General features: G+C 44.8%; 1 protein-coding gene across 2 annotated transcripts; it reads left to right on the top strand.

Moving 5' to 3' along the window:
- The first annotated feature begins 4641 nt into the window (after positions 1–4641).
- Positions 4642–20111, top strand: USP35 (ubiquitin specific peptidase 35). 2 transcript variants are annotated; one of them, XM_041483632.1, is made up of 11 exons: positions 4657–5338; positions 6493–6628; positions 10367–10496; positions 11901–12002; positions 13833–13991; positions 14728–14921; positions 15043–15136; positions 16655–16761; positions 17561–18302; positions 18336–18776; positions 19902–20111. In XM_041483632.1, exons 1-11 carry the CDS (start codon positions 4657–4659, stop codon positions 20070–20072), a joined length of 2958 nt encoding a protein of 985 aa, XP_041339566.1. In that variant the 3' UTR covers positions 20073–20111. The 2 variants fall into 2 exon arrangements, with proteins under 2 accessions (XP_041339565.1, XP_041339566.1); XM_041483631.1 differs by having other exon boundaries at positions 4642–5338; positions 17561–18776.
- The last annotated feature ends 1431 nt before the right edge of the window (positions 20112–21542 follow it).

Raw genomic sequence — 21542 nt, 5'->3', positions numbered from 1 at the left:
TGTTTTCAGAGCTTTGTTAAGACCTAGGGTGTGGGAACTGGTACTACATTCTGCAAAAAGCACTAAGAAGACTTTACTGGAAATCTGCTTCTGGCAGGGATAAAGGAATGAGTTGATTTAGAATTATTGGATAGATTTCAATTGAAATGAATCCTAATTAAAAAAAAAAAGAATAGGCAGAAGAGAACTATATGTTCAGCTCAAAACAGTACAGAGTATGAAAACTGGACCCAAACGAAGCCAAAGGTGATTTTTCATCCAAGTTTGGATTTTGGGGGTTTTTTTTGCAGTTTACTCAATTTGGAGAGTGACATCAAAGATGCTGTTTGCTTAAGTTCCTTTTCCCTCTCTGGTTTCTAGAGCGTGCTTGGGTCTGTCCTTGCAGGGAGCCATCTTGTGGTCAGCCAGCATCTTTGATGTCAGTAAGGCTTCTGAGATGATGCTCTGCACCTTCCTTTTAACAAAAACAGATGTGTGGACTGCTAATTGGATAGAAGCAGGCTGGAACGATCCTAGGACCTTCCCTTTTTCATATTTTTTATGAATGATGTAGAGGAGGAGATGAAATTAATTTTATCAAATTTTTGAGTGAGGGCAGAGTTGAAGAATAGTCAGTACACTTGGGGACAGGGCTGCCAAACAGGAGGGTCAGGACATGCTGTGGCTGATGTGAACCTCATGGAATTCAACAAAGACAAATGCAAAGTATTTTGGGATGGACGCTTGGGATGGGCTCGAGTGGGATGGACTAACCCCTTGAACTGTTGAAGGCTGGGCACTGACAGATAGCAGCTCTCCAGTGCCTACAAGGAGGTTATTGAGGAGATGAATCCAGGCTTTTTACAGGAGTACAAGGCAGGTGAATGAGAAAAAAACAGACATAAATTTAAATGAGAGCTTCCAACTGCAAATAGGGTAAACCTTCCCACTATGAGCTAATTAGAACAGGAGCAGGTTGCCCAGGGTTGTTGTATGATTTCCATCCTGGAATATTTTCTAGACCTTAACAGATAAAGCCCTAAGTAGCTGGGGTTGATTTCAGCTGTGAGCAGGGTTTGGGCTAGAGACCTCCCAAGGTTCTTTTTCTCCTCATTCTGTGATTTTGCATGTGTTATTCCTGCCAGTCATTCACTGGGGTAGCAGAACAGTTTTGTCATTTCCTGGGATGTTTTTCCTTCCATAGATCATATTGTATACTCTGTGTTTTATGTGAGCTACAAAACAGATGGGAACCTCAATGTGACTCTTCAGTTTAATAATTAACTCTTTGACCTTCTACTTCATCCTTGTGTGCTCCAGGAATTTGGTTCCTGTTCACAAGCAGGAATGAGCCAATCCTCCCAGCTCTTCAGTGTGTTGTTAATGCTGCTGAGGAAGAAGTACAAAAGGTTGTTCTACTTCAGGAACACTCATTATAGAAGCCTGATTGTCTGAATATTTAGTCTCTTTATTACAGTATTAAACAGAGAAGAACCAGGGACCAGATCTCCAAGGTAGCATTCAGCTGCTTGACAGTGAACCGTCCTTCCCTCTCCTGCCGTTCCCTGGGTTATTTATGACACATTTCCAATCTCTACAAGAAATGAGATGGGGATCTCACAGACAACACTCCAAATCACTTTACTCCTCCATTGCAAACCCTGATTCACCCTTTCCAGGGAGGTCTTGGGGGAAAAAAAGTTAATATTAGCTGCTTAAACTAATATTGCTCTGAAAGTATCTGGAGCTCTACTTGTCTTGAATTAGCCATCTTAATTCCTAGCCTTTGACATGTGAATGATCTTTTAGTTTAGAATGCTTTTTCAGTGTAGTTTTAAGGCTATAGTATGTATTATTGCATATTGCAAAGCCACTTAAATGTTGCTTTAATGTAGTTCTAAGATTGTTATACTTAGCCTGGCTAGCATCGTCCATCCAGGCCTTGTCTGACCCACACCCAGGGAGCAGTTTGGTCTACCCTGATACACAGCAGAACCATGGGCTTTTGTGTCCCGTCTTGCTGACACCAGGGTGGTTGGAGAGGTGCAGGTGGGACTGTATCACTTAAAGCCCAGCCTTGTCCTGCAAAGCCCTTCATTGGTGAGGCGAGCATGGACCCTTCACCACAAGGTCAGCTCAGGTGGTTCTCCCTGTGTGTCTTCAAGGTCTTAATGTCCATATAAGTCATTATGATGTTTCCTGCTGAGGAAGAAGGTCCTTTGGGACTTGTTTGCCTATTGACTGTGGAGGGAGTTTATTTTTCAGCCTTGTCCTACTCCACAATGTCAGACATGACCCAGTTACAGTCCATGCAGCAGTATTGAGGAAGCCCATCCTCCTGTCCCTTTCTGTGATCAGCCTGAGGAAAAACCAAAGCCTTTTAGGAGATGCAAGTTTATCTCAAAATTCAGATGAAATTAGACTCTTTGCATTGAAAATTTGGTGAAGTTTGGCAATGCTAAAGTAGCTAAAAGCACAGTCGTAGTGGGGACAGTGGTGGGCAGCCATCATATCTGAGAGGGACAGCAGGAGCACCCAACACCACATACACCAGGGGACTGTGGTGATTTTTGGGGTTGGGTCTAAAAGAACTGTAGCCATTGTTTGAGCATCCTTCCTGTGTGGTGTTTCCAAATCACTGTGCCTGGCTCAGCATGGATTGCTCCAAGGAAGTAATAGTGAGACATAACCAATGGGCACTGTAGATCCTCCTATCTCCTCCTGGCCCCTTATCTATGTGCCAGATGACTGGGGTGTCTGGGATCAGGCTGGGAACCTGCAGAGAGGAGGTGAAAGGGCTACCAGCCTGACTGCAGGTCTGTGCCCATTTGTGTTTGGCCAAGGTGGCCACTGAGCTACAGCAAGGTCAAATGTTCCTCTTGATTTTGGACTGTCTGCAAGCCCCATCTGCTCCCCAGGTTGACTTTTAGCCTTTGCTGACACTGTGGTACTTTCTGTTGAGGTGAAAAGACATTATCTGTGGGATTTTGTCTTCTCCTTTTATCTTGTCCTCATTTGCCACTGGTTTAATGCAGGCTGGTCCCTCAGGAGTCCTGCTTATATATTCTATCCTGGGAAGACAATGTGATGGAGAGCATTAGCTCTGCCATAGCTTGTTGCAGGGAAGGCAGCAATAATGCTTGATGGGGAAAAAATAAATCCAGCACATGAGCAGAGGAATGTATGAGTCAGCAGGCAGGGGCCAGAAAGAGCAGGGTGGTTCTTAGAGAGGCACTGCAATGTAGCCTGCGGTCATTGCTGGATTGGAGGTGGTTATATATATGTATATATATTTATCAATAATGGTTTTTTGTCATCCTGTGAGATTGCAGGCGAGCAGTGATAGGAAGAGGTGGTATTTGGTGAAGTGGGAAGGCTTCCCAGCCAAACAGCTGTGAGTCAGAGCTTGATGTTTGTGTCTGGCATGGCTTTACTTCTCCACCCTCAAGCAGCTGTCTACCAGGAGAAAAGATACTCTCTGGCTCAGATACAGGCTTACTCCAGGGATGGCATGGTCCTTGGATGGCATCTGTTGAGGTCTCTTCTGGGTGTCATCTGTGAAAACCATACTTGGGGTACATGTCATCTGCATATGTATTCTTTGTAACCCCGTTCACTTGACATCAACTTCAAATGCTTCCCATGTGCTAATGAAGGATTGTCCAACCAGCCCCACTAGGAATTGGTGCGTGTTGTCCTCATTTCCTAGATTAGGGAGCTGAGGAACAGAAAGGTGGGGATTATTATTCTGGTCAGATACATGAGCGTGGCTCATTTTAGGCTATAGGCAGGAAGGGACCTTCTCCAAATGTGTATTTGTGCAGTGCACTGTGCTGGGGGGCCTGCTGTGGATGAGCCTTTTTAGTCCCTGTAATACATTACAAGAAATCATGACTGTCTAATTTTATCATTCTATAATGGTTTGGGTTTTGTTGGGGTTTTTTTGGGTTTTTTTGTGCAGTAGTGCATCCAACAACTGGTTATAAATGTTATTCTGAGCTTTTCCTTGGGAATTCCTTGTTTTTTTAAAACTCTTCTCTAATGCTTTATTGCTGGTGAATTCAAGCTGTGACAAATGGGAAACTTTGCCTGACTCTGCAGTTTCTCTCCCTGCTCGCTTTGGTCCCGCATACAAATGCGGCAGGTCCCTGGGGAGCAGCCAAGACTGCACCACTCAGATGGAGTGGCTGGCAGCACGGTGTAAGTGTTAAACAAGCACCCCTGCCATTGCACAGAGAGGCTGCAATCCCACCTCTGCTTCCCAGGGCTTTCTCTCCTTCCCTGAATGTGAAGACAATCATCGGGACCATCTCTGCCTCTTGAGGACGCCTGAGCCAGCAGACACCACTGTAAGACCTTGGCCCCCTTAATTCCCCACTTGTCCCTTCTGTGGGTGTGTACTTGGTCGTTTGCAAGGCAAAAATGCTCAAATCTGTGATTTCTGTATTTTTGTGTATTCATTCCATTTGAGGTCTTTAGTCTCAGTCAAACATCATCAGAGTGGAAACTTTTCTGAATGCTACATGAAAAAGCCACAAGAATTACCCTCTTCAGAATGGCTCCAGATAGCTCTGCTTTTTTGACCTCCCTTGCCCCAGGCTGGGCTTAAAAGCTCAGCAGACCCTCCTTGAACCAACCTGCTTCTCTGTCTCCCTCTTTTAGGAGCAGGGAGCAGAGATGGATAAGATACTGGAAGCTGTAGTGATGTCCTCTTACCCCAACAACGTGAAGCAAGGGCTTGTGAGGCGCGTCATCGAGGCGGCGAAGCAGCCCATGGACAGCGAGCAGTGCTGGTCCATGCTGGAGCTGTCCACCAAGCTTTATCTCACTGGGGACACCAAGTATAAAAGAGAGATTGGGAAAGAGGTTTTGGAGGTCTATGGCCACTATCACCCCGAGGAATTTGAGGAGTTCTTCAACGTCCGCTTCCTGCTGAGTCTCCTCCAGGAAGGCTATGGACCTCTGGGGAAGAGAAGCCACTATGTACTTGATTATATCCAGTTAGGACTGCAGTTTGTCCTGGAAAGCCCATCAGCAAACAGCATCTTCAGCTTATTGAGGATCGAGGTGCTCCGGAAAGTCTGCGAGAGGCCGAGCCCCAGGCAGTGTGCAAAGATCAGCAAACTCTTAACGCAGCATCCTCAGTGTATCCCCACGGGAAAACACCAGCTCCTGTTCTGTCAGCAGCTGATCCGGTGCATTGGGCAGTTCCAGTGCGTCTCCGAGGGGGAAGAGGAGATCATGGAGTTTTTGGAGCAGGTGAACAAAGTGAGTGGCCTGCTGCAGAGGATCTGGAGGACTCAGACCTCAGCCATCCTGCCCTCTTTGAAAGAACTGTTCACTATCATTTCTTCAACAGGTAATTTAAAAATAATAATTAAAAAAAGGCTGGGAATGTAGATGTTGGCTCTGATGAAGTCAAACTCAATTAGTTTGACATCTTGCAGGGTTTTCATCCACTACAGAAATGCAGCCACAGATGAAATATAATAGACAAGCATCTCTAAAAGTTACCAGGGCTCTGAGCTGGGAAAACAATATCACCCTGAAACCAGAGAGAGTCTGCAGACAGAAGCTGTTAACAGGATTAAAGCATTTTCAGCACAAGTTTGTGTTCAGCATTTTCCAGCTGGGCTTAAGGGAAAGCATCTTATCTGTAGCTTGTTAGAGTGGAATTTGAGCGCTTTGAGAAATGCCACTCTCTTTTGGGTGACTTGGAGGTGCTCCCCAACCTGCTCCCTACCAGAGACTAGGGATAAAGCTAAGCAGTTATTTCTCACTGACCTAGAGATATGAAGCTCTACTGACTCTCTGAAGGGTGGTTGCATCTTAGGGTGAGACAGGTAATATTTATTCAACTTCTGGGGCTTTTAGGTTATTGTGGAGGGTTTCAGAAGGTTTTTTGGAGGTACCAGTGCCATGAAAGGCTGTTGAGCTCCTGCTTTAGCTATTCCTAAGACCACAGGATATGGGTTTTTCAGTGTGGCAGCCTTATCCATTGGAAGAAGGCCCATTTTAAGGCAGGCAAAATTGCAGTTGCATCCTTTTGCAATAATTTGCAGTATTTAGTAAAAAGAGAGCAAGCAGAGAAAATTTGGTACCTGAGTGGGGCCAAACACATGCCTGTAATCTCTTCCTCCCTTGGGGCTACATATGGCTTCAGGGAACAGCCATCTGCTAAGAACCAGCTTCATTATGTGCGGCACTGGGATCTGGGGAATTATCCTCATAGCACAGCCAATGCTGGACTCTACACTCCTCATTGGCAGCAGTTCAGTATCCACTCCATGATGTATGGATGTGGCACATGGGGATGTGGTTTAGTGGTGGACTTGGCAGTGCTGGATCAAGGGATGGACTTGATCTTAGAAAGCTTTTCCAACCTAAACAATTCTATGATTCTATTTTTTGTGGGCAGAAATTATTTGGTTTATAGGACAAGAAACGACCTAGTGTGCCTGGTTTTCCCATCAACTAACATCTTCATTGCTGGGGGTGATCCCTGTCTTGCAGAGGAACAGGAGGCACCCTCCAATGCCTTGGCCAGCGTGGTTCAGTTTGTCCCTCTGGAGCTCATGGATGGCGTCATAAGAAACCTCACCAATGATGACAGCATCACTGATGTGCAAATGATGATGGCCATTGGCAGGTAGGAGGGGCTGTGGGAGTGAGAGCTTTAACTCAGTTTGGAGAAATGCTCTGTGTGCTTTTACCCTAAACAGCTTGGCTGGTGCTGCCTGGTGAGGAGTTTGTAGGGGACAAGAAAACTTCTGTATCATTTCTTCTAGCCCGGAGGTCCTAGAGAACTAGAATAAAGAGTGGCTTTCATTATGATTATGACTATTATTATATTTGTTTAGTTTAGTTTAGTTTAGTTTCTTAGAAATTGCATTATGGAGGCTATGTTGAAGAGGTTTGATTTTCTTTTTCCCCTGAAGCTATTAAGGCCTTTTTCTTCCCCAAAATCTCCTTTTCAGGATTTCATTATGATCTCTGTCTCCCTTCAGAAGGATACATTCTTAAGCCACCAGTCACAGCTAAAGGTTTATGTGAGGGAGGTATGCCCAGCTGTTTCCAGGTCCCATCTTGGCCTTTATCAGGTGTGCTGCAGCTGGACAGACAAAGTCAGTGGAGACCTAGTCAAAGCATGATGAAGAGTAGTGGGTGAAAAGCTGCCTGACTTGCCAGACCTGGTCTTTGCAACACCAGTGCCCTCTTTGGCATTGCCAGGTCTTATTTGCACTCTTGTGTCCAAGTCCTACAGCTCTTCTGTGCTCCAGTGCCTTGCTCTGCACTTACTTAGGTGTATCTTCAATGATCTTAGAGGTATTTTCCAGCCTAAATTTTTCCATTATTCTGTCTTTAACCCATGCTTTCCTTAGAGGTCTCAATCAGAATGATATTCGCATGCAGTGATGTGTGCACTTAAAACAAGGGAGTTGCTCTGACTTGATCTCAAAAAGCATCTTTTTTCCTCTTCTTATTACAGATTTGCATGTCCCTCCCAATAATGTTACATGACAGAAACACATTATTCCTGATGGGAAGTTTATGTATGTGGAAAGGAGTTACTTTGGCTTGCTAGGGAAGGTCATGGTTTTCCCAGAGTCCAGAAGAACCCAAGACAAAATATTAAGTTATCAGTTCAGTTCCTAAACCTCTTCATCTTTTTCTCCTTCTGGACACCTGTGGCTACAAGCTCCAGACGAATCTTCTTAGGGTGCCAGTGTCTAAATACAGAGGTTGCCAAATCAATTGCATCATTCCTTAAAACAGTCTTTGTTATGCAGAAGGAGGAGTAAATAATTAGTTAGAGCCCACAAAATGTAATTAACATCACTTAGGAGAAATTTTGAAGTTTTGGCAGCATGTTTATGGCAGATGGGTGCCCCAAAACCAGCATGACCACAGGCTGTTAGATATGTGTGCTCCATGCCTAGAAAATCAAAGGAAAATTTGCAAATTGAAGACCTTTTAGCCTGGTATCCCTGACAAACTGGTTGCATGCAGAAGTTTTTTTTCTGAAGTTTGGGTTTGGGAGTAGCAGGGGAACAAAGTGGACTTATGCAGAGCTTCTGGTCAAGCATGTAAAGAACAAGTGGTGGTAAAAAAAGCAAGGCTGTCACCTGCTGGCATAAGTGTACACCACAAGCTCTTTTACAGAGTTTGTCTATTTTTAGATAAACTCTATTATTGTGCATCTGTGATGTCAGAGGTACTCACAGATTTGGGTTTTATTTTTTTTTTCCCTGGGGATGTATTTGTTCCAAAGAGCCCAGGTCTGGATGCAGAAGGCATCTGCTGTCACACGGCTATGCAGGTACTCTCTACCTCTGGAGATCAGGGTCTAGACTTTTAAAAGTTTAGCATACCAAATCAAAGACTCCTTTGTCAAATTAGGGTCATTGCTAATAGAATGTTTGAGGGTCATGCAATGTGAATTTAAAATGTAATTTCTTCCTACTGTAGCAACATGGGCAGCACTGTAACTTAGCTACCAGTGCTAGCAAAGTATAGCTTCAATCAAATAAGGTTATTTTAGGCCTGTTTAAAGAAGATAGGGAGAAAAAAAGACCTTTGAATCTCTGGATCCATCTCCCTGCTTTATAGCATTGACATTACAGATCCCTTTCATGAATGTTCAGCTCTGCTCCTCAAAGCAGGACAATGTTCCCACTGCTGTTCTTTCACAGCTCTTCCACCACTGGGTTGCTTTAGTGGGTCAAATCTCTCTTCTAACAGCCAGTCTGTGTGTATTTCTGGCCATCTCACAGTTCATTTGATCTCATGCCAACAGAAATAGCTGAAATATCTTTTGCCTCCCTGGTGTTTATTCCTTCAGTATGTGCAGGAAGAGCAGTCGCTTCCCATCTCTGCTTTTTTCTCAGGGCTGTGCTAAACAAGTCAGGTTATTTTAAGCTTTTCTTGCAGGAAGTGTTCTTCATTTCCCCGACCATCTGAACAGGTTTCTTCCACACAGTTCATTGGTCTTGGGCACAGATGGTGGTGTTTGTGCACCATGGTCACCATGGCAGCCTGACCACAGCCTGAGGTGTCTTTGTTTTGCCATGGAGAACACCTTTCCTTCTGCACCACAGATGGTGATGGTCCTTTCCATGGCTGCTGTTACTCTGGGAACTTGTAGTCACCTGGCATCTGCCTGGTTGTCTTCAAGCAGATGAGTTACTGTAGCCTCCATTTCTTGTGCCTTGCATGCCTTTTGAATCAATAAATTTCCTTCCAGTTCTACATTTCTAATTCTCAGAGACTTCCTTGTGACTCCTTGATCTTCCTCTTGTGTTGGTGATGCCTGACAGCTGTGCATCTTCACATACAGTGATTGCATGGCTTTCCTGTTCTCCTCTGGTGCAAATGTCTGTGCAAGCTTCTCTGGCATTTGCTTTATTATCCAACTTGGCTTGACTTTTATTATTTTTCGGCATCCCAACATATTCTGCTTTTCAAGGTTTTTTTACTGACTAGACTTTAATTTTTCCAGTTCCTTGTAAACTTCACTAATTCCTGCTCTTTACCTTGTGGTGGTTAGTTATCTATCTTCCCTTCTTTTATTTTGCATAAGATACAGATTTATAAGCAAAAGGAACTGACTGGGTAAGGTAGCTGAACTGAGGTGTAGCCTGAAGGTTTGGGGTATCTTCAAATCAAAGGTACTGAAATGGTCAGCAAAGTTGAATACTTGGAGATCCCAAGTCTTACTTACTTCCCAGTTGTTTAACATTAAACTTTAACAGAAACAATGTGACATCACTTAGTCTTAGGTTATTGTTTTATGTGAAACTACTGTAGAGCACTTATTTCTTGCAGAAACTTGACACCATGTTGGTTGAATAGCTAGAAAGGAAATTTTTTACCTGTGGCATTCAGGAATAATTGGCTTCTGTTAGAATTTACAGGTGGAATTTTTTAAATATGTTTTTGGAAATCAATATTTCCCACACAGAAAATTAAAATATGTGAATCTGAGTGTTTTTCCTTACCAGTAACAATGCAGAGATCAAGCCAGTATAATTCATTTTCTAATGGTGACAATGCAGAGACCTCAATCAAATTCTCATGTGAGTAGTATATAGAGCACTGCACCAGTTTTAAAAACTTGAATTTGACTAGACTGAAATTTTTGGAAAAAATCCCCACTTTACTCAATGGACGTGGTCCTGATCCTCTGATGAACCACAGCATGATGGTGACATTGGGGTATTTCTACTTCAGGCTCTGTTGTGCTTTGAATAACATGTGAAATGCCTTGTGAAGAGCCTGTCTCATCCCAGTGACTGGACACCAGTTTGGAGGAGGTTTGACCCAGAGTGGAGCTTGACTTTTACAATATGTGCATTAAATTTATTTAAGAGTTTGTATTTCATTTCAGGATGATTGACTGGGTGTCCTGGCCCCTGGGAAAGAACATAGACAAGTGGATCATTGCTCTGCTGAAGGGTTTGGCTGCAGTGAAAAAGTTCAGCATCTTGATTGAAGTCACTCTTTTGAAAATAGAAAAGGTCAGTTGGCTCTTTTAAATGTGAATGTGAACCACAGAAATACCATCTTGCACCTGAAATATCACCTTGCCTTTCAAATGACAAGATGAGATGTATAGAGAAAAAAGAGTTTGCTGTCCCAAGGGATACTGATTTTGCTGCTAGGAATGATGTTCTCCAGAACAACCTGGGATTCTGCAGGTTGTGGTCTGCAGAAGTTCTGATATCTTAAAGGTTATGAAATAAAGTAGCCAAGGATTTTCAAACCAGTCAAACACTCTCCTTCCCAAACTATGAAGCTCTTGTAAAACTCACTTTTGGGAATGTGACGTGCTCTCCTTTGACCATGCCTGGGTCGTTGCTGGCTGGCACAGGTAAAGTACATATCAATGAGTGTATTAATAACCTACACAGTCACAGGTCAGTTCTAAAGCCTGTGCCCTGGCTTGATTCTTTTGTTAGTTAGATAAAGCTCCTGCTGCCATTGCCATCACCTGTTTCAGGAGTGAGTACTTGCTTTCTCTGAAAACTGTGATCAAGCACTGAAACTGGTCACTATTTCAGAACTTCTTCCATGCTGTGGTCCTACTCTTCCTTCCTTCAAATAGTGGGGATAACACCTGGCTGAGCCAGAAGAAGTCATCATAGAAGCTTCTATGTTCTTAGGGACATGGTTTAATGGTGGGCTTGGCAGTGCTGGGTTAACAGCTGGGCTCAATGATTTTAGAGTTATTTTCTCACCTAAATGATACTGTCATTCTATAATTATCAGTACTGGAACATTATCAATAACTTCATTTGTCTTTGTGATCCCTCAAGTGCATTGAGCAGTGGGACAGTAGCCAAGCATCTCTGCCTTTTTTTTTCTTTCCTTCCATTGTTAATATATAGGAAAAGGACACAGCCCATAAAATAACGTGTGATTTTTGGAAACCCTGGGAAGTTATGATCTGACAACAGTAGAGGGTATACAGCTATTTTTTGTAAAGTAGAATAAATATAATTATGTAGCCTCTGAAAAAGATACTTGCTTTTTATCTCTTTGTCTGAAAGGTTAGTGATAAAGTTCCTAATATCTGAATAAATTAAGAGGCATGTTCTAGAAAATCTAGCATTCTGCTGGGCTTGCATAGTTTTTTCACGAGGAGATATGGAGATGCAGCAGTGTCATAGAGGCATTACACAAGGCTGAAAGGGTGAGGATAACCCACACAGTGTTTTTAAGGGTGCCCTGAGCCAATGCTCAGGACAGGAGATGACTCTGCAGACCTAGTTACAGGCTGCTTGCTTCAACATCCAGCATGGAGATGGAGGAGACCAGCAGCCATTGTAGATGCCCAGTGCCTCTGTTTCCTGTTGTTCCCTTCTCCTGCTGGTTGCAGTGCCATCCTGCCTTCTCATTTGCTTTTTTTTCTCCTCCACCAGGTCTTCTCCAAGCTGCTGTATCCCATTGTGAGGGAGGGGGCTTTGTCTGTCCTGCAGTACATGCTGCTGAGCTTCCAGCACTCCCACGAGGCATTTCACTTGGTAAGACTGTGTCTGGCACTTGGATGAGGCCATTGTCCTGAGTGTAACCCTGTTGTGGGGCAGCAGGGATAGGAGGGGACCTAAGGTGTGGCAGATGTTGCCACTCTGGCTTTGGAGTGCGTCTGGTGAAGCCTTTGCATTGAGAATATCTCGGAGGGCTCTCACTGTGGAGGGCAGAGAATTCATTATTAAACAGCCCTTGCTTTTCCTAAATCTATTGGACTGAGTGGGCCCCCTCCCACATGTGACTTTAAATTGTCACCAACACGTGGCACCATTTCTTTAAGTGTTGGGTCATCTTTGAAAGGCTTGTACAGCATCAGTGCTGCAAGACCAGAAGACTGGATCAGAACACTTCACTACACAAATTTTCTGTTAAAAGCAAAAACTTTTGGCAACATTTAAATATCCACTTTTCATTTTTACAGTGATATTTTATAGTTTGTTTCACTGTTGGTACTAAGGCACAGCTCTGCTTCCTGCTGGTGTTGCCTCTGGAATGCTGAATTTAAAAAGTGAGGCTGAAGGCAAAAGCATGCTTGTAGTGATTGAACTGATAAAAACAGTGATGCAAAGTTGCTCCTATTAATGTTTGATTTTGTACTTTCTGGTTAAAGCCCTTATATTTGGCTTTTCATCCGAAGTGCACAGAATAAACAGATAAGGCTAGAAAAAAAGCAAAGCTAGCCAACATTTTCAGCTGATGCTTTTTCATTCCTCAGCTGGAGATACTTTGAAGGAACCTGAATTTCTTGAGAAATTATTTGGTTTCTAAAATAGTCATTCCAATATGTTGTCTTCAGTTGGACATCAAATTTTGAAACACTCCAAAAGCTTTGAGTTGCTCTTGGCTTGAAGTTTCCATCTGTAGCCCATAAGCATAAATTTCCTCCTTTATTTAAAAAACCCCAAACCCAACAGGGCCAAACCATGTCTTTTTGTGTTTGCCCTGGAACTTTGGAAGGATTTTGGGAATTGTTCACATCACAGCTTGGCAAAATTCTGATGTACAAAAAGGTACTGCAACTGATCTTCTTCCCCAACAACCTTTCCTGTTGGAAGGGAAATAGTTAAAATCTCAACATTTTTAAGGGAAAGAAAAAGAGGAGAAGAAGACCAAGTGAGGAAGAGAGGACCTGGAAATGGCTGGACTGGGATCCTGATACTTTTCTCCAGGGTTACACTGGGCTAAAAATAACTTAAAATATAAATATGGAAAAGGTTGTGTAAGTGCCTGGGTCACTGTAGCACATCTGTGGGGTTGGAAATTGGTTATTAATTCTGTGTGCAGCTGCAGGGTCAGCAGAGGGTGCCCGTGAGCAGTGGATCATTTGCATTTGCATCTGCTTGTGCACTTCTACGATTTCGAGATGAAAGCAAAATAAAGAATGTGCTGTTTATGTGCCTGTTGCCACCTAACCCACCGTACCAATTCTGGTTCAGTGTATTCAGTATAAAATACAGAGCACAGCAGACAACATCTCTTTTAGGCTAATCCCATCTGCCTTGCCGGTTTGAATCCCTGCACTTGGCAGTCAGCATGGCCTTTCCACTGTGGGTGTGGGATTTAGGGGTGACTAAAGAATGGTAATTGCAGCTCAGCAAAGCAGCAGCACAAACCTGCAGGTGTCATGCAACACGAAACCCTCTAAGGTTGCCAAAATCAACAAGAGACCTGCTGTTGAGTTCAAAGGATGAAGTCTAGTGTGGCACTGAAATCAACTCCTGTTCACTGTTTTTTCTGCCTGCAGGTGAATTTCACTCCCCTAAATGTATTAACATTCTGTGAATAATGTGGAGTAATTTTTGTAGTGAATTTTTCTTTTCCAGCTACTCCCTCACATCCCCAGGCTGGTGGCCTCTTTGAAGAAGGAGGACTCCAATTCTGCAACCAGCTCCCTGGAGCAGCTGGCTGAACTCATCCATTGCATGTTCTTCCGCTTCTCAGGATTCCCAGACCTCTATGAACCAGTCCTAGAAGCAGTTAAAGTGAGTCATGCCCTTCTCAGTCATTTTACTGCTTTCCATATGGAAATGGCATCTTTGTCAGTACCTAGAATAGAGGGCTTGTCCCACTGGTAGGGATGTCCTGGCCTCAACACCTCAGATGGTGGTAGAAGAAAGGGGATTAAAAATTCTGAGTCTGAGCCCTGTGTAGGCAGGTTGAAGGAAGTTATTTCTCTAATGGTGGGCCTGCAGAAGTCCTGATGGTGCCTGTAGGTTTTATTCTGAAATGCCTCTAAAGGACTAATACAAACAGGTAAACTCTTCTGTGCATGGGGGCAGGTTCATGTGAAGAGCAGGAAAATTAGTTGTGTGAATGCCTCTAGCAGAGGAGTTTTGCAGTTGCCCATTACTAATTCTTCATGGGAAAAAATCAGTCATAGGATCATAGAATACCCTGAGTTGGAAGGGACCCACGAGGATCATTGAGCTCAACTCCTGACCCTGCACAGGACAGGAATCACACCAGGTGCCTGAGAGCATTGTCCAAATGCTTCTTGGCTTGGTGCCATGACGACTTCCCTGAGAAATCTGTTCCAGTGTCCAGCCACCTCGTGCTGGACACTTTTCCCTAATATCCAGCCTAAACCTCCCCTGACAGCTTCATCCTGTTTTCTTGTGCCTTGTCACTGGTCACCAGAGAGAAGAGATCGGTGCCTGCCCCTTAGCTTCCCCTTGTGAGGACAGAGAATGATTTGTAACACAGATCTCTCTTTCCAAGGCTCTCCCGATTCCAAATGAAGACCGGATTAAACACCTCTTGGGACAAAATGCCTGGACCTCCCAGAAGAACGAGCTGGCCTGCTTCTACCCACGCCTGGCATCTAAATCAGAGACGGGAAAGATTGGGTTAATTAACTTGGGAAACACTTGCTACATGAACAGCATCATACAGTCTCTTTTCATGGCTTCAGAGTGAGTTTTTCCTCTCTTGCTCCCGTTCAAGACTGCTCCAGGGGTTGCTTGTCACTCCAGCCTTGCATGTCCCACACTGATTTTCCATCTCACAGATTGCATCTCTGCTTTTCTTTCACAGCTTTCGGCATTCAGTGCTGAATTTAACTGAGGGCAACTCCCAGCCCCTGATGACAAAGCTCCAGTGGCTCTTTGCATTTTTGGAGCACAGTCAGGTAATTATTTCATGTTTTAGTTATTTGTTTGGACTGTCGGCTGCGGAAAGGCTCGTCTCCAAGTTGCTTCCTGCTGGCTCTAACGTGCTGATAAGAAGCTGTGGATCTTGGTGGGTTTTTTGTAATGGGACAAATTTTGTTTAGACGAAGGAGGCTAATTTTGGGAGAGGCGGAGGGAAACTCCTATCACCCATGAAAGTGGGCTATGTGCACACCAGGCTGCCTGTCTTTAACTTATGGTCTTCTTGGGCTGGGCTGATGTCATAGCTAATGGTTTTGACAATGAAGTCCATTAGGTAATAGTTTACATCTGTGGTCAGCTGAGAAGCCTGTTGGTGTGAAGCAGAGGCTTTGTTTCTTGCTGTGCAGCAAGAGAGAAGACTGGAGCAGCTCGCTTGTCCCACTGCTGCCCAGCAAAACACTAGCAATTGGTGAAAATTGCTTTAAACGTGGTTTTGTTAAAAGGATAAAACTCTCCTTAGATTCCAGATAATTGAATCCTCTGTATGTGAGGGAAGGTAAAATAAAAGTAACACCCTTAAACTAATTGTAAATATTTCTATGACAAATGTGAAATTTAATGGAGTGACTCCTGGAGATACAGCTAGGTCATATCTAATTCCTGTCTTGAAAATATAACTTTCTGTCCCTAGAAAGACAAGATTTTGGAAAGTCAGTGAATTTTCCCTTGCTGGGTAGCAAGTCATCCAGGCTTCTTCATTTCCCAAGCCTTGACTGGCAGAGCTGGCTGGTAGCATTGTGGTATTATGTTACTACAGATGATCTGGGGGGAAATATAGACATCCTGTTAAATTTAATATTTGGTAATAGAAGAGTCTAGGTTTTGATGGCAGGTTAGGGTGTCTGTGTTCTGTGATGAGCAAGTACAGAAGCATGTTGTGTAGCTGATGGTTATAGTTTCCTGTTTATTTCCTTTTGGTTATTTTTCTTCTTTGGGTTATTCTTGAAGTTACTTCTTTGCTAAAGGTGGGTCTTTTTCCATGTTAATTAAATATCTGCTTCCTAATGACAGCAGTTGCATTATCTGGAAACACAGATTACCTGTCTGCAGTGATCAGAATGTTGGGTGCAAGTTTAGTGGGTTTTTTGCTTTGGTGTTTCTGTTTTGTTTTGTTTTATGAAAGGATTTGGTGAGAGAGATCCTGATCAAATTAAATGCAGCAGCAAATTAAATTCAGGCTGAATTAAGTAGAATTATCTGGATCAGGCCAATAAACCATTTAAAAATTGAATGATAAACACATGGATATTTTATAGAAGTATATGTAAAATAATGTCTGAAATTCATCCTCACCATCCTGGCTTGCAGCAAACCAAGAAAGTCCTTCTGTGCACTGGGATTAGCCTTTGTAGGGGGAAAAAAGGGACCTTATCAGGCACAGAGCACTGTGCTCCCAGGGAACCAGCCAAAAACCACTCCTGTCCCTTCTCCATCCCCCTATGTGAACTGAGGAAAAATCACTGGGATTAAATACATTTCTTCTGTGTTGCTGCCAGCGACCTGCCATCTCCCCTGAGAGCTTCCTCTCTGCCTCCTGGCCACCCTGGTTCACCCCTGGAGCTCAGCAGGACTGCTCAGAGTACCTCAAGTATTTGCTGGACCGGTACGTGACGAGCGCCGTGATCTTGGAGCCTGGTGACAATGGTGTCCCTAAACCCCAGTGTAGAGTTTAATGCTAACCCACATGGAAACAGGGCATGAGGTTGAGACCCAGAGGAGTCGGGAGAGTGGAGGGTTGGGATAGTAAGACTAGTCTGAAATGAAATTCTGTTTCTCATGAAACCCTGTTTGGACAATTTTAGGGGTAAGGTCAGAACTTTGTTCAACTTGAAAATTTCTGTCTTTGCTCTGAGGACACAAGGAATTAATAGAATTACAGAGTCATTAAGGTTGGAAAAGACCCCTCTGATCATTGAGTCCAACCATTAAAAAGTCTACCACTAAATCATGTCCCTAAATGCCACCTCTACACATTTTTAACACTTGTAGGAACAGTGATTTCACTACTTCCTTGATCAGTCTGTTCCAATGTCTGACTGTCCTTCACCCTTTCAGTGAAGAGATTTTTCCTGTTACCTAAAATTGTACCAACCTTAGAGATTCACCTGACAAGCCACTCAGCCTACTCTGTAAAATGTTGATTTTTGCCTTTACCTAGAAATATCAAATCTCTGGTGTCCCAATGATCCCTCTAGAAGTATGTGGTCAGTGACACATGAAGACTTCAGGTTCCCAAATCCTGTCAGACTCCTTCCCACCTTTCTCCCACAGCATCAGACCCCTCGGTACAGACAGGTTAACTGGGATTAACTACTTGCAGTGAAGAACAGGAGCCCTACCTTAGAAACTACCTCTTGGTGTTGTATTGATGCATAACACAGCCTTTTTCTCCCCTGACAAAGATTGCATGAAGAGGAAAAAACTGGAAAAAGGATCTACCAGAAACTCAAGGAATCCAGCTTGACGTCTCAGGCGGTGGAGCATCATTACTTAAACAAGACATTGATTGAGAAGATGTTTGGAGGTAAAATGATGACAAAGATCCGCTGCTTGAAGTGCCTGAATGTTTCATCCCGAGAAGAAGCCTTCACAGACCTGTCCCTGGCTTTTCCTCCATCAGACAGGAACGTGCATGGGAGCACATCTGTTCTACCAGTGGAAGAAATTGGCCCACAGTTGATTGAGCCTCCAGAAAATGCAGGCCAGCTTATGGGCTCTCCCTGGATCCAGAGGAAGGCCCCCATGGCCAGTGACCATGCAGCCCCATCGGTGTCGGTGGAAACATTAGGTTTCCAGGAACGAGGAGAAGCAGCAAATTCCATATGTGGCAATGATGTTGGGGTGGATGCAGCGAAAGACCCTCTCTCAACTTTCAGGGAGCAGGCATGTGCTCCCAAGGACTCCAGATCTGTCCCAGATTTAATCAACTATTTTCTATCACCAGAGAGACTGACAGCAGAGAATAAATACCACTGTGAGAAATGTGCATCCTTGCAGGATGCTGAGAAGGTGGCAGAGCTGACAGAGGGTCCACACTACCTCATCCTCACACTGCTGCGGTTTTCCTTTGACCCACGGACTATGAAGAGGAAGAAGATCTTGGATAATGTCTCCATCCCTGTGGTGCTCAAGTTACCAATCCTCGTTGCTCCAGAGGAAACTGAGGAGGTTTGCCAGCATGGGAAGGACGGTGCTGTCCCAGGGAGTGGCTTCATGACTGTCGTGTATGACCTCTGCAGTGTGGTGGTGCATTCAGGCATCTCCTCCGAGAGTGGCCACTACTACTGCTACTCCAGGGAGTGCACTGACACTGTCCCCCACGGGCAGCCCCGGGATGGGGTGCCAAAACCAGCCTCTGACAAACAGTTGGACTTTGAAATCCAGTGGTACCTCTTCAATGACACCAGAGTTTCTTTCTCCTCCTTTGAATCGGTCAGCAACGTCACCTCGTTCTTCCCCAAGGACACTGCCTACGTCCTCTTCTACCGGCAGCGGCCGGAGCGGCAGAGCTGCCTGCTGCACGAGGCTCTGGCTGAGGCCGGCCGCCTGCATGGTGAACCGTCCCTCCACAAGGACTTGATGGAAGCCATTTCCAAAGATAACATCCTCTTCTTGCAGGTAACTCCCACTGCTCTGCACAGCAGGATGCGGTCCTGTGGCTGTCCGACTCATGGGCCACATTCCCACAAATCCAGGCAGCAGTGGGATCCTGTCCTGTGGTTAAAATCCTACACATACCCACCCACGCCCTGAAGACAAATCCCTTTTCATTTTTAGCAACCAGATATAAATAGGTTATAGGTTCCTGATGAAACTGAGATTGGTACAAGACACCTTGTGGCTGTGCTTGGGGTAGATTTGCTATTGTCTGCTTCTGAAAGTTCAGCCTGAAATCTTTTCTTTGAAGTGCTTGGGAAAGAGAGGATGATGGAATAGTTTGGATTGGAAGGGACCTTAAAAAACTATCTAGTCCACCTCCCCTGCAGGCCGAACAGGGACATCTTCAACTCGTATGCTTAGAGCCCCATATGGCCTGACCTTGAATGTTCCCAGGGGTGGAGCATCTACTGCCTCTCTGGGAAATCTGTGCCAGTGCCTCACCATCTTCATTGTAAAATACTTCTTCCTTCATTCTACCCTTTCCCCTCCTTCCCACCTTCACTCACTGGTAAGTAGTTGTTCCTTCCTACCACCTCTGATGTTCACTTGAACCACTGCAAGCAAAGTCTCTTTTTTTCCTTTTTCTCTTCTAACCATAGAATCATAGAATAGTTTGTGTTGGAAGGGACTTACAGACCATCCAGTTCCACCCCCTCTGCCACGGGCAAGGACCCTTTCTGCTAGCCCTGGTTGCTCAAAGCCCTATCCAACCTAGCCTTGAACACTTCCAGGGATGAGGCATCCACAGCTTGCCTGGGCAGATGGGTGAGCTGGGAATACAAACTAGAACAGATTTCATTCAGCTGATGGAGCTCAATGCTTTCCAAACAAGTGTCTCATATGACATGAGCTGCATGTGGGGTGATTTGGGGGGGGGGGGGGGGGGGTCCCTCCTCTCTCACAGGTGACACGGGAGGGCAAGCTCTAGAGCTCATGACCTTCACAGCCCACTTTAATTTGAAGAAAGATCCCAGGGGGAACCTTACAGGCTCTTGGCTCCTCAGAGATGGTGGGAGCATCCCCCCACTTGAGTCCTTTATCTGCTGATATCCTTGTGCTATTTTCCCCCCTTCCTTCTCCCAGGAGCAGGAAAAAGAAGCGAGGAACAGAGCTGCCTATATTTCTGCCTTGCCGAAATCCCCGCTGTGGTGGAGAGACTTGGACAGGGACAAGGATGATGACAGCTCATCAGGGGGCTGCAGCCCAGCAGCGGGCGGGGGCGGATCCGGCTCCTTCCATGGACTCGTCTTTTAGCCAACAGCTTGAACCAGATGGGCAGTGTCCATGTGGCCACCCCAAAGCCAGAAGCTCCTCTTCCTCACCCCGATAACAGTGAGCCTCTTGGAGGAGGATTTGAGAAGCATTTCAATGGAAAAGGTCTCAGGGGCTGATTTGGAGGCGCCTGGAGGGTCTCGCTGCTTCCTCCTATGCACTTGGTCTTCATGCCTTAATGTATCTAAGCTAAAGCAGAAATGAGCAGCTGCCAACAGCCTGGAGAAGTGCCCTTTTGCTTCATCATAGCCATGTCTTGCCTGCTCTGAGCCATGCCGCCAGCCTGGGGAGGTTACAGGGACAGGCATGGGGAGGAAGACAGACCCAGCAGGGCCCCAGGGATGGAGATGTCCCATGCGCATCCTGTCTGCAGCCCTTCCCATGGCACTGAGTTGGTTCCGGGGTGACCTCTGCTCAGTTGTTATATTTATTTTTAATGTGGTTTGGGAACCCACCATGAAAAACCCTGAAGGTAGAAAAAAGTCTGGAAAATGCCAAAATGTAGCACTGCTGGTCTGTGAGGCAGTGAGCTTGTAATACAAGCAGTGTCAGGTCAACCAAAGGGAGTTCATGCTTTTTTATTGTTCTGTTTATTGCAAGACACCCAAATGAGACTGAGGGGCACAAACCCCTGCAGGCAAGAGAGACTGACCTGGTCCAGTTGGGGTTTCTGGGCTCCAGTGAAGACCCATTGTGTTACTGATAACCTCTGGATGCTTTTAGTGTGCATGGCAGGCCAAGACACACAGCTGTTTTTCCAGATGTGTCTTTAGGACTCCATTAGTGTCTTTCTCCTGCTGTCATTTGATGGCTTTCTGGGCTGGATCTGCCCTTTAAAATTTGGGTTTTCCCTTGGGATACCATGAACTGAGCAGCAGATGACAGAGTCCCCCAGAACTGATGATCTATTTTTTTTTAAATGCTGATTTGCAAGGTGAGTAGCCCAACCAGATATGTTACAGCAATCCAATATCAGTATATACTATGTAAACCAAGGTATTATATAAATCAGTAATGGGACAGGGGCTGATTTTTATGGCAGATGGCCAACTCAAGCCCCAGGCAGCACTTCTACAGGACCACAGCTCCCTCCCATGTCCCTCCCCAGCTGTTTTCCCCTGCCTGCTCCTCCCTCACACCTGTAGTAGAGATTTCTCTGGCTCAAGTGGCAGAGACTTGTGCCTTAGGTCCTAAGTGCAAGGCCTAATCCTGACCATGGCGTATTGGGGTAGGAGTGTGGAGGAAAAGGCAAAGCACAGACATTGCTATGAAAAATGTGAGCAGAAATTCTGCTAGAAAGGACACTTGGGGTCAAATATCTGGTGTAGACTATCATATTCTTTTATTGTCTTTCCTATATATAAATAAAGGAAATCAATTCAATATACAGACTTAGTGTCTTATTGCAGTACTTATAGATATTGGGCTGATGGGTCAAAAAAGAGATGGGGA

This window comes from Pyrgilauda ruficollis, unplaced genomic scaffold, assembly GCF_017590135.1.
Source record: "Pyrgilauda ruficollis isolate IOZ18807 unplaced genomic scaffold, ASM1759013v1 scaffold60, whole genome shotgun sequence".
NCBI lineage: Eukaryota > Metazoa > Chordata > Aves > Passeriformes > Passeridae > Pyrgilauda > Pyrgilauda ruficollis.
Note: the sequence above shows the minus strand (reverse complement) of the source record. Positions and strands in the feature narration are given on the sequence as shown.